Consider the following 12,886-nt stretch of genomic DNA (forward strand, 5'->3'; position numbering starts at 1 on the left):
ATACAGGTCAAGTTTTGAAGCTGGTTGAGTCCACTCCACCATCCAGTTTCTGTCTTTTGGCTTCACACTCACCTGCTGCGGGGGTTTGGGACGAACTGCACAACAAGAGCTTGTGTCATGAATAAGTAACGCAGAGCCCTGAGAGGCAAGTTAGAAAACAATATTCTGGTAATAATGTTTTATGGCTGAGCTAAATGGTTTTCTCTCCTGTGTTTATGACTCAAGAAGAACACAAATGTTTTGCCTGTTATCTTTCCAAGTTTCTAAATAAAGTTGTTTTGGGATAATTTATAACAAAAAAAAGGTTTGTCAGCAAAACATAATTTCCTGAGATTAGTTTTTTTTTAAAAACCATGCTTGTTGGGAAAATACTGAATGTACACTTCTAATATCAGAGTCCACATGATAACAAAGGCCCTACGTAGCCGTGTACATGACAGGATGTATGATTACCTAGAAGAGCATCAGGACTGTTTGAGGCATATGATAGCTATGTGATTAACATGCTGATTCAGCCTCTATGGAGAGAGACATATGACAAGCATGCTCATTTCTGACGTGGAGCTAATCTGAACTAAACATTGAATACTGCTTTCTATTCCTCCATCTTGTGACTGTGTAACTCCCTCTCTTGTATAACAGGGACACGGTTCAGGAACTAGTAGTATCATATGCTCTGTACGTGATGACTAATTGTTACTTGATTAAACATTACATTTTAAGCCAAGAAAGACCGTAACGTTTTACATCCTTAAAATGTTTAAGAGGGTTCAGAATTGAGCAGTAAGTTTGCTGTGTGAATGCTTAATGGAGAGGTAGCAGACCTCTCGTGTCATTTTTACATAAGAGTCTTTTAATAATTTGGGAGGGCTTCCCATATTAGAGGGCTATTATAAGGAACATCTGTATTTATAGAAACTGGCTTGAGAACTGGCTTTTTTTTTATCAATGAAAAGACCTTTTTTGTGTTGTTGTTAAATGTTTGTTACAAGTGTGTTACAGTATGTGTGATTTGTCATATGACCTGATCTTATCTTATTGCCTTGTATTTAGTGTACATGCCAGCAGTTTGGTTAGCTTGGGTCATGAATAAGTAACACAGAGCCACGATAGGCAAGTTAGAAAACAATATTCTGGTAATATTTTTTTATGGCTGAGCTATATTGTGTTCTCTCTTGTTCTTGTGTTTATGATGAAGAGGAACACACATTTTTAGCTTGGGTTATATTTATAAGTTTCAAAGTAAAGTTTACCAGGATACATTATTTTTAAAGTTTGTCAGAAAAAATGTAGCAGCAAGTTTGCTGTGTAAATGCCTTAATGGAGAGGTACCAGACCTCCCATGTCTCTTTGTGTCATAAGTTATACTTAAGACTCTTCTGAATTTGAGTAATTCAGTTCAAATTAGAGGGCTAAGGAACATCTGTGTTTTGAAAAGTGTTTTAATCGATCAAAATACCTTTTTTGTGTGTTATGTGTAATTTGTCACATGACAACAACAACAATATAAAGCCAGCCACGTGATGGTATCTTATTGCCTTGTAATTAGTGTACAGGCCTGCAGTTAGGTTATTGAAACACTAGGTGGGGGCACTCCATCACATCACAGTTACTCCGCTCCTCGCCCTGCAGTTTCATCGCCCCATGGTGTGTGTTTTAATTGGTCTCTCCTCCATAATCCACTAACTCTAGCTGTGCCCTCTGGATGTCCACTCACTGTGTTCGCAGACGTTAAAGCTCTTGGCAGGGTGGGATGGTTGGAGCTCTACCAGCAGATGTTTGGGGTCTGCATCCGTCAGGGAGCAGCTGTACCTCACAACCCCCCCACCGGGGTCCGAGCTCACTGTCAGGTTCACACAGCGCCTCTCAGACCTGAAGCCACGGATTACAAGGAGATGGGAGATGGATGAAAGGATGATAAATAACCGGATGCATTTTCCAGCCAGGTGGTTTTGTCCACTTACGGCGGCGTCTGGTTGTTTGGAAGGACCAGCTGGTAGGTGATGAAGTGATCCACGTCCCTGCTCACCTCCCAGCTGCACGTCACCTCCCTCTCTCCATCCAGGACACAATGCAAGCTGGGAATCTGCCCAGTGTCTAAACCCAGAGAAAAAGAACTAATAACAACAGCTGCAAGCGCCAGACTTTTCATCAGAGAAGGAAGATTAGAAATGTGAGAAAAGGAGATAAAGAGCAGGGTTTCTTATAGAAGAAAGGTCAGAGATAGAAGATTTATTCACATCCTTAACTTCATTAAAAGTCCCATTACATTATTTTAAAAGTACTCGAAGTAAAAGTACAAATGTATTAAAAAGTACTTAAAGTATCAATAGTTACTTATTCTGCAGAAAAATGGCTTCCATTTATGATAAATTATTATAAATGTGACATTACATTGTTCATTTTGTTGCATTAGCATTTAGCTGTTTTACACAAAGTCCTTGAACACCAATTATACATGTTTTTCTAACCCTTTGTTTAATATATTGGAGACTTGTACCTTTTTGTACTTCAAACATTTAGGTTAAAAGTTAGGATTAAAATCAATTATTTCCCTTTTCAATGAAACAGAGTAGGAAGTAGCATTAAATGGAAAAACTCAAAGTTCTTCAGGTACTTCAAAATCGTGATTGTAACTATAACTTTTTAGGTGTTTTAAAGGTAACCTATTATGCAAAATCCACCTTTTCATGTATTTTCTACATCAACATGTGTCCCCTCTTCTTCATGTCTCTTCTACATCAACATGTGTCCCCTCTTCTTCATGTCTCTTCTCCATCAACATGTGTCCCCTCTTCTTCATGTCTCTTCTACATCAACATGTGTCCCCTCTTCTTCATGTCTCTTCTACATCAACATCAACATGTGTCTCCTCTTCTTCATGTATCTTCTACATCAACATGTGTCCTCTCTTCTTCATGTATCTTCTACATCAACATGTGTCCCCTCTTCTTCATGTCTCTTCTACATCAACATGTGTCCCCTCTTCTTCATGTCTCTTCTACATCAACATGTGTCCCCTCTTCTTCATGTCTCTTCTACATCAACATGTGTCCCCTCTTCTTCATGTGTCTTCTACATCAACATGTGTCCCCTCTTCTTCATGTCTCTTCTACATCAACATGTGTCCCCTCTTCTTCATGTATCTTCTACATCAACATGTGTCCCCTCTTCTTCATGTCTCTTCAACATCAACATGTGTCTCCTCTTCTTCATGTATCTTCTACATCAACATGTGTCCCCTCTTCTTCATGTCTCTTCTACATCAACATGTGTCTCCTCTTCTTCATGTCTCTTCTACATCAACATGTGTCCCCTCTTCTTCATGTCTCTTCTACATCAACATGTGTTCCCTCTTCTTCATGTCTCTTCTACATCAACATGTGTCCCCTCTTCTTCATGTCTCTTCTACATCAACATGTGTCCCCTCTTCTTCATGTGTCTTCTACATCAACATGTGTCCCTCTTCTTCATGTCTCCTCTACATCAACATGTGTCCCCTCTTCTTCATGTCTCTTCTACATCAACATGTGTCCCCTCTTCTTCATGTCTCTTCTACATCAACATGTGGTCCCCTCTTCTTCATGTGTCTTCTACATCAACATGTGTCCCCTCTTCTCATGTCTCTTCTACATCAACATGTGTCCCCTCTTCTTCATGTATCTTCTACATCAACATGTGTCCCCTCTTCTTCATGTCTCTTCTACATCAACATGTGTCTCCTCTTCTTCATGTCTCTTCTACATCAACATGTGTCCCCTCTTCTTCATGTCTCTTCTACATCAACATGTGTTCCCTCTTCTTCATGTCTCTTCTTCATCATCATGTGTCCCCTCTTCTTCATGTCTCTTCTACATCAACATGTGTCCCCTCTTCTTCATGTCTCTTCTACATCAACATGTGTCCCCTCTTCTTCATGTCTCTTCTACATCAACATGTGTCCCCTCTTCTTCATGTCTCTTCTACATCAACATGTGTCCCCTCTGTGGAAAGAGATTCTGAAAGTTTCAGGAACGAAGATTCTCTCTCTTTTTGTCCTGATCCATTTCTATAAAAACCTGTCTGAAAATGAGCTGATCAGATTTTGGCCACTTTATGATGTCATAACGATTTTTTGTCTTGTGTAACCATTAGCCAATCACCAACCAAGGTAACCCCCCCCCCACACCTGATCACCTGAATCTCCTCCTAGAGCACCATTGAGTTCTTTGTAACCAAATGTCTCTCAGAGGGACGTGGGGAGGGGCTCCTGATTTTCATCTAAAGTAACAGACAGAGAATCAGCACTTTTGAAACAGGGCTGAAACAGAGGGGATTATGGGTAATGCTGCAATGATCTGTTTGGTGTTTGGAGCAAAACCCTTCAGAGACATGTTTTGTATATATCTGAGAGACCTATAATATATTGATGAAAAACAGTATAATAGGGGACCGTTAAAGCTTTTTTGTCTGACCTGTTTCAGAGTGCCAGGTCACCACAGGGCTCCAGTCGCTCCACTGGCCCACGCTGGCCCGGACCCTCACCCGGGCTTCATAGCTGCGACCCGGGAGTAAAAGCCCCTTCTCCAGTTTCACACTGGTGTTTGTGACATCCTCACACTGTAGGGAATGAGAAGAGAGTTAACTCTAGGTCACATGACGTTTCACATGGATTGTTATGTGTCTGTTTCAATGCATGGTGATGAATGGATTGGAACTAAGTAAAACAATTATACAAATTAGGAATTGCAGCTAGCTAAAATTATTAGTTTTTAAGCAATTATGTAGCATGTTGAAATGCAGAAAATGTGGTAAACATTGCAAACGCTATACATCGGCATGGTACTGTTGTCATTGTGAGCATATAAGCATACTGATATTAGCATTTGTCTCTCAACTGATTGAGACATTTTTATTTTCTTGAGCTGGTATTTCCTGTGGCATGTATATACAAATATAATTTCAGATGTTGTAATTGACTTTTCATGACCTAGACATTTAGTAAAAGCTGGCAGCAGATTATTTGATGCTAACCGTCCAGTTGTCCTGTCCATGTGTCCTGTAGCTGAGCTGATATGTGAGGTTTCTGTTCAGAGAGGAAGAGGAGGGGTACGGGCTGGACCAGCTGAGCCGCCGGCCTCCATCACCTCCATCATGGGAGGATAGATTCACTGGTGGGCGGGCTCTCACTGTACAACACAAAAACACATAGCAGTGAGACCACAATGGAAATCATTATTCGAGCAAGAATACTTGAAAACAGAGAGGTTGCTGGAAGGTTTATTGAAGGGCATAGCCTAGGAAATCAGAAGATGAACAATACAAGTGCTTGCCACCATCTCCTTTGCCAAACCTGCCTCTGGTCTGCATATTTAACTGATTCTTAGACAAGTCATAAAGCAAATGTTCTTTAGTATAAACATGCCTTGACTCCAAAAATCAAGGCGCCTCGTAAAGATTAAGATGGACGTCAAAGCTGCCTGTTGTGACCTAAGACCAGCTTAAATGATTCCTAACATCGAAAAGGCCATTCTAAAACCAAAATATGTATAAAATCAAACATTTTTGTATTTTGTAATGTACTAATAGATATGAATTAGCTCAAACATTTCTTATAACACATGTTCTTTTGCTCATTAGCACAGTTCATTATCTAAACGTACAGTGCTGGGAAAGATCCAGAGGCTTGTGTGGGACAGACGAGCAGAGTGTGTTGTTCTCCAGGAAGAAGACGGTGTGTTTGATGCCGATGGAAAATGTCCGGGTTTCATATCGACACTGGACAGTCCTGTGCTCTTTTCCATCTTCAGCACCGCAAGGCAAACACTGCTCCCTGAAAGGACATCAACACAGAGCTGTGGGACAGAGAACATGCCAGAACGACATATTCCTCATTCATGATGTCAATTAGTTAACTTGGGTTTTGAGAGAAGGGCCACACCTCAAACACACTTCAGATCACCTGCTAAGCTACTTACACCAGGTCAACACATCCAGCCTTGTTTATCCATCATTTCATGACTCATCAGTTCCCACCCATTCATCCCTTTCCCGAATACCTCATCCTTACCTCGTTCCCTTCGTTCGCTTCCTACCTTCACTTGTCCCTTCGTCCTTTGCTTCCTACCTTCACTCGTCGCTTCGTCCTTTGCTTCCTACATTCATTTGTCCCTTCATCCTTCGCTTCCTACATTCATTCGTCCCTTCATCCTTCGCTTCCTATCTTCACTCGTCCCTTCATCCTTTGCTTCCTACATTAATTCGTCCATTCATCCTTCGCTTCCTACCTTCACTCCTCCCTTCATCCTTTGCTTCCTACATTCGTCCCTTCATCCTTTGCTTCCTACATTCACTCGTCCCTTCATCCTTCGCTTCCTACCTTCACTCGTCCCTTCATCCTTTGCTTCCTACATTCATTCGTCCCTTCATCCTTCACTTCCTACCTTCACTCGTCCCTTCATCCTTTGCTTCCTACCTTCACTCGTCCCTTCATCCTTTGCTTCCTACATTCACTCGTCCCTTCATCCTTCGCTTCCTACCTTCACTCGTCCCTTCATCCTTTGCTTCCTACCTTCACTCGTCCTTTCATCCTTTGCTTCCTACCTTCACTCGTCCCTTCATCCTTTGCTTCCTACCTTCACTCGTCCCTTCATCCTTTGCTTCCTACCTTCACTCGTCCCTTGATCCTTTGCTTCCTACATTCACTCGTCCCTTCATCCTTTGCTTCCTACCTTCACTCGTCCTTTCATCCTTTGCTTCCTACATTCACTCGTCCCTTGATCCTTTGCTTCCTACATTCACTCGTCCCTTCATCCTTTGCTTCCTACCTTCACTCGTCCTTTCATCCTTTGCTTCCTACCTTCACTCGTCCCTTCATCCTTTGCTTCCTACATTCACTTGTCCCTTCATCCTTTGCTTCCTACCTTCACTCGTCCTTTCATCCTTTGCTTCCTACCTTCACTCGTCCTTTCATCCTTTGCTTCCTACATTCACTCGTCCCTTGATCCTTTGCTTCCTACCTTCACTCGTCCCTTCATCCTTTGCTTCCTACCTTCACTCGTCCTTTCATCCTTTGCTTCCTACCTTCACTCGTCCCTTCATCCTTTGCTTCCTACCTTCACTCGTCCCTTCATCCTTTGCTTCCTACCTTCACTCGTCCCTTCATCCTTTGCTTCCTACATTCACTCGTCCCTTGATCCTTTGCTTCCTACATTCACTCGTCCCTTCATCCTTTGCTTCCTACCTTCACTCGTCCTTTCATCCTTTGCTTCCTACCTTCACTCGTCCCTTCATCCTTTGCTTCCTACATTCACTTGTCCCTTCATCCTTTGCTTCCTACCTTCACTCGTCCTTTCATCCTTTGCTTCCTACCTTCACTCGTCCTTTCATCCTTTGCTTCCTACATTCACTCGTCCCTTGATCCTTTGCTTCCTACATTCACTCGTCCCTTGATCCTTTGCTTCCTACCTTCACTCGTCCCTTCATCCTTTGCTTCTTACCTTCACTCGTCCCTTCATCCTTTGCTTCCTACCTTCACTCGTCCCTTCATCCTTTGCTTCCTACATTCACTCGTCCCTTGATCCTTCACTTCCTACATCGGTTCATCCCAGCTTCCTTTGTTTATCCCCCCCTTTCTTCCCACATCCCTTCAAGCGTTCATCGCTCTGACCCTCCCACCCTTCGACTCTCATACTTCCCTTACTACATCCCTTATTTGATTTATCCTTTCCTACACCCCTTCGACCTCCATCCTTCCTTACCTATCCATTTATCCCTTCCTTCCTACATCCCTAGGACCCTTCATCCCTTCTTTCCCTACATTCCTTCAAACGTTAATCGCTCCCTCCCATGTTCCCTTTGACCGACATGCCTCCTTACTTCATTCTTTTTCAGTCATCCCTTCCTTCCCTTCGACAGCAGCCTAACACACAACATCTGGTTGCTAAATGCTAGCTATTCCAACATCTTGTCTTCACAACGAGCCGGCCCTCAAGCATCCTGTTTTCTCCCCTGATCTTTTGCCCTCACCTGTTGTCTTCTGTCTTGAACCAGAGCGTCAGGGTTGTGTTTCTGTGCTCCCTCCAGCTGCAGAGGACATGGGACTTGTAGTCGTTGTGGCACTGTAAGGATTTCAGCAGCGGAGACACTGGGTGGAGAAAAGGAAGTGTTGTTTGTTGATTACTTTGCTGAATGTATTTTCTTTGCTGTTGTGTTGTGCTGAATGTACTGCAAGCAGTGACCAGTTTCAAGAATAGGAAGTTGTACAACAAGGTACAAAAACAAGGTACACTAAGCCCTACGTTCAAAATACTACATGTAGAAGTGTAAAGGTACTATAAGTGTGTATATTATAGGACAATTCATTTCTTAATGTGTGTTTATAGCATTTCTGGTGCAAAACGTCAAACCTATAAAGATGTTTCTGTCCTTAAACCATTGAGAAAAATGGACACTACCTATTTTTAAATGAAAACAATTTGATGAAATATGTTTTGGAGAAAAGCAATAACATTTAAGGCAGTCTGCTTTACTTGGATGATGGAGAAGTTGACTTCACAGTGTAACTTTCCATAAAGAACACATTTAAGACTCAGTATTACTGTTTATTAAGTGAACAATTAATCACATTTCAAAGGCTTCTAGCATGTAGGGTAGGGGGAATCACTTTTATTATATGCACATTATTTATCAGCTTTCTGTCAGATACATTTAAAAGTACAAAATTCCCCTATGAAATGTGGTGGAGTAGAAATATACAGTAGACACAGTACTCTTACGAAGTACAAACAACCCCAATCTGAACTGAAGTCAATCGGTTACATTTGAGAACATCACTTTTATTTACTTGATGTATCACACAAACATAACAAAGGAGCATAGCTGAGCAACGATCCAGTTAATAAATAAATGAATAAATAAATAACTAAATAAATAAACAAACAAACAAACAGACAAATAAATAAATAATAAATAAATAAATAAGAATCAGAAATATTAAAAATGAGACAGTTTTGAGTATTTCATTCCAAAACAATTGTGAATATGCCATGTGAAGAGACTTACCGTTGCTGCTGCTCTCGTGTACAGAACAGCAGTCTGGAGCACAGCAGAGAACCAGAGGAGGGAGCGTTGACCAAAGCACTACCCAGTAAAGAGGCATCATTCCTGGGCACACACACAGCCAGGAGCCTCTTTTTGTCTGAGGTCTGTATCTGTAAACTTCACTCTGCGTGTTCACATCGTCCCGAAGTCTGATTGTACGGACACAGTCAGAGTCAGAGAAAGAGAGAATTAGTTCATTTACTCGAAATAATGAAGAAATGAGTCACGACCGCACCAGCAGCGATCACTTCTGCTTTAAACGTCTGCTTGTTGTGGGAAGTCACCACACATCCGCCAACCTCTTATCTCCCTCTCACATGTGATTAAAACACACACACACATGCTGTCACTGGGGACTATCAATAAATAAGATATCAAACACTGTTGACTCAGATGAGCGGTTTTACCACTCTGCCCTACAATACTGTGTATGTAAACAAATACGTATTTACAGCTTGCACTACGCTTCAATCTTTAAAACCACACCTCTTAGAAAATAAAAGTTTACCCTGTTTGGGGAAGGAGTTATTCAGTTTTGCCCAAATGTAATTGACTTGTAAGTCATTTATAGATTTATTTTTGTTTTTAAAGTGTCATTATCTGCAAATGTTATTCCCACTTGTATTTTAGTTACATTTCCAAATGTATTGCTTTTTTGTTGTATCTTTAGTTTTTATCCAAAACTTACACAACCATGTCGTTTCTGAATGTAATTCCATCTTGCTGAAGATTTTGTATCGACTTCTGAAAATAGTTATATAAATTCAAAGCATTTGTTTTTAAAATACAATTTTGTATGTCCATTTAATGATAGCTGTGACGGCCCCAGAGCCTGTGGCCTGTGAGTGTGCTGGTGTGTTGCAGGTCCTGTGATGGGGGTGGAGCTGAGGAGGCCAATCAGCATGACTGGGGACTGGCCGGAGCCGAGGTGCTACTTAAGCCCAGCTGCCCGGATTCACATGGCCCCCGTGACTCAAGACCGCTGCACAGGGACGGCCCTCCCTACAGGCCGATCATGCAGACTGCGTGGGGCCTCACCTTGCGGAGGGGGCCTCATCTGAGCCGAAAATGCGGCGCACCGATGCGCTTATGCGGCGCAATTAGTGTGGCGCGGCACGGTTTTGCCGCTGCGAGGCTCCACTAGCACCCCCTCCCCCATCGACGCTCGCGAAACAGAGGGCCTCATCATATAACTTTGCGTGGCCAGGGACCGACTTGCCGCTGCAGGAAGACTCTCGCCGGGATCCTTTCCCCTCGCCCATCCTCTCATATTCTTGGTGTTGTTTTGGAGTTGCCACAATAAATGTGCCGTGGTTTTTGGAACCCTCGAACGTCTCTCTCTCTTTTCCTGTTGTGGCCTACGAGCCGGTCATAACAACTGGGGGCTCGTCTATCGTGAGTATGAACCGGGAGTTAGTTGTGCTGTTTTGCATTTATACTTTTCATATAATAGAATATGAAAAGTATTTTAAGACATGTTGATCTCCTTTATTGACATGTTTAATCAACTTATTTAGCTTCCAGAAATCATTTTTCAATTGGTTCCTGATGATGATTTTAAGATATATTTGATGGTAGTCAAATCATATTTAAACTTAACTTTAACAAAATATTTTTTTAAAGTTAGAATATATTTTCAAATGAAGCCATAAATATGTCATTTAAAGAGGAAACATGAAAATATAACTGTTTTTTTTTAAAGTGAGAAAAAAGACAAGGTGTGATATTGCATCAACCAGGGGGAATTTGAAGGGTCACTCAGGCATAACACTGCTGTTGTACAGTATCGTGGAGGAAAGCCCCTTCAGGAGAGTGTGGGAAGCAAACAGTCACACTGATGCTGACATTTACCACAAAATCACAAAATCAAAGGCAAACTGAGATTTAATCCAGATATATCCCTGGAAAATGTGATTATGTTGGCAAATGACCGAAAGCATGAAGCAAGACTGGAAGAAATGCTGTTACCGACATTTCTCTTTACCATGACATAATTACTCATTCGCAATATTGCAACATTTCTTCCATTGTCAAACCATTGGAACCATGGAAGTCTCTTTATTCAGAAAATTCACTATAAATTCGTCCTGAGTCACAGAGGATCTCATGTCATCCACATTTTGTTATCAGCTCTAATGAAGACCAGTTGCATTTGGACTTCCTTCTTTCAGAAGAATCGCCAAATAAGAGCTATACATACATGAATATCACTGTACTCTTTTTAAGGTGATATACAGTATTCACACAATTTCAACCCTATGAAAAGAAACCTTATTCAAGTATAAATGTGAGGAATGTGACGCTACCTACCTCTTAAGCCCCACGGACCCGGTTCCGGTGTTGCAGTATAACTTGAGTCATGACAACTGGCGACATTCTATTATTTTCGTCATAGGAATCCGGGGCGTGTACATTGAGGACCCATTGTTGACTTACCATGTCGATCGCCTCGTTTGTCGTTTACGTTCATCTTTTGCTATATCTGGCTTCCTAAGATCACTTTGATGCACATTCAGTACTCGTATGTGAGGTTGTGGGTGAGAGGTGGATATCGTGACGCTTACAGGGAGGTATCGAACATTACAAAGTAGGTGACTGTGTGGCTGCCTGTTCAAAATATTGCAAACTTGAATAAATCATTACAATTATATATTTGTGTCCGACTTTAATTTGTACATCGTTCTTAATGTGATGTATAGTAGCCTTGATAGCTGTCCATACCTTCAGACAGCCTAAAAGTAAAACACAAGTTGTTTATTCACAGCCCGAACGCTCATCGACATGACTGGATCACTCATGGCAAGTTGTGATCAGCTCCGATTAAATTGTGATATAAATGCTGTAGCTATTCTCCAGGGAGCACGTTTTTTTTATGAAATACCTGTATCCCTCTCATCACAACAAGACTCAACACTGTGCAGGAAAAACAATTACATACATGAAAATAACCTTGATGCATGGGAATTAAACACACAAACTATCTTCCGTGGCTATACTGATATGTCACAGTAACGGTAAACCACAGAAAAGTAAGTCTATCCATCCAAAATATACAATTAATCCTAGAAGTTCTGCTGTCTGCAATTTACTCTGCGCGAGTTTGGGGACTTTTCACTGTGAACGTGACGAATCAGTAATGCATGACGCAGCAGACCCAACGTTTCGTTGCTCTGATTGGCTGTAGGGCTATTCAAATTGCATTCGGAGGCATTTTGATCTGACCGCGGCCGCGCTGATATTATAACGCGAGAGAATGTCCACACATTTATAAAACTCCCCCACTACTTAGACTATTCCTTGCACCCCTCTAGCATAAGCCCGAATGGTCTCAACCGTATTGCGTCATTAACGTGCACTTGTTGTTACAGCAGGATCAGTTTGTGTGTTATGGACACGACCAGTAGATTTTCGCAATCCGTGTTCTCAACATGCTTACTTTAACATACTTTTTCATGGTCGGGCTAAGGTAGGGCTAAGCCATTTCTTGGTATGGCTGTAGCCTACCCCAGCCATACCCTGGCGCCGCCACTGCCTCCCTGTAAGCGTCACGATATCCACCTCTCACCCACAACCTCACATACGAGTACTGAATATGCATCAAAGTGATCTTCGGAAGGCAGATATAGTAAACGAGGCGATCGACATGGTAAGTCAACAATGGGTCCTCAATGTACACGCCAGTTGTCATGACACAAGTTATACTGCAACACCGGGCCAACATCGCGTCATTTGCAGGAAACAACGTCTAAGGAACCTTAATATTTAATAAACTATGAATATTTTATATCCATATAACGGGAAAAAA

At 41.8% G+C, this 12,886-nt stretch overlaps 1 protein-coding gene across 1 annotated transcript in view; it reads right to left on the minus strand.

Annotated features, from left to right (window-relative positions):
- csf2rb (colony stimulating factor 2 receptor subunit beta) overlaps positions 1-9,358 on the minus strand; it is a gene marked incomplete in the record, with an annotated part of 13,976 nt that extends 4,618 nt beyond the window's left edge. The window contains 8 exon segments of the mRNA XM_034200010.1: positions 1-95; positions 1,718-1,872; positions 1,965-2,097; positions 4,455-4,599; positions 5,014-5,168; positions 5,643-5,812; positions 8,008-8,125; positions 9,043-9,358. Coding sequence (XP_034055901.1) covers positions 1-95; positions 1,718-1,872; positions 1,965-2,097; positions 4,455-4,599; positions 5,014-5,168; positions 5,643-5,812; positions 8,008-8,125; positions 9,043-9,142 — 1,071 coding nt within the window.
- Positions 9,359-12,886: the final 3,528 nt, after the last annotated feature.

The sequence above is a fragment of the Gymnodraco acuticeps genome, unplaced genomic scaffold (assembly GCF_902827175.1).
Source record: "Gymnodraco acuticeps unplaced genomic scaffold, fGymAcu1.1, whole genome shotgun sequence".
Classification (NCBI taxonomy): Eukaryota; Metazoa; Chordata; class Actinopteri; order Perciformes; family Bathydraconidae; genus Gymnodraco; species Gymnodraco acuticeps.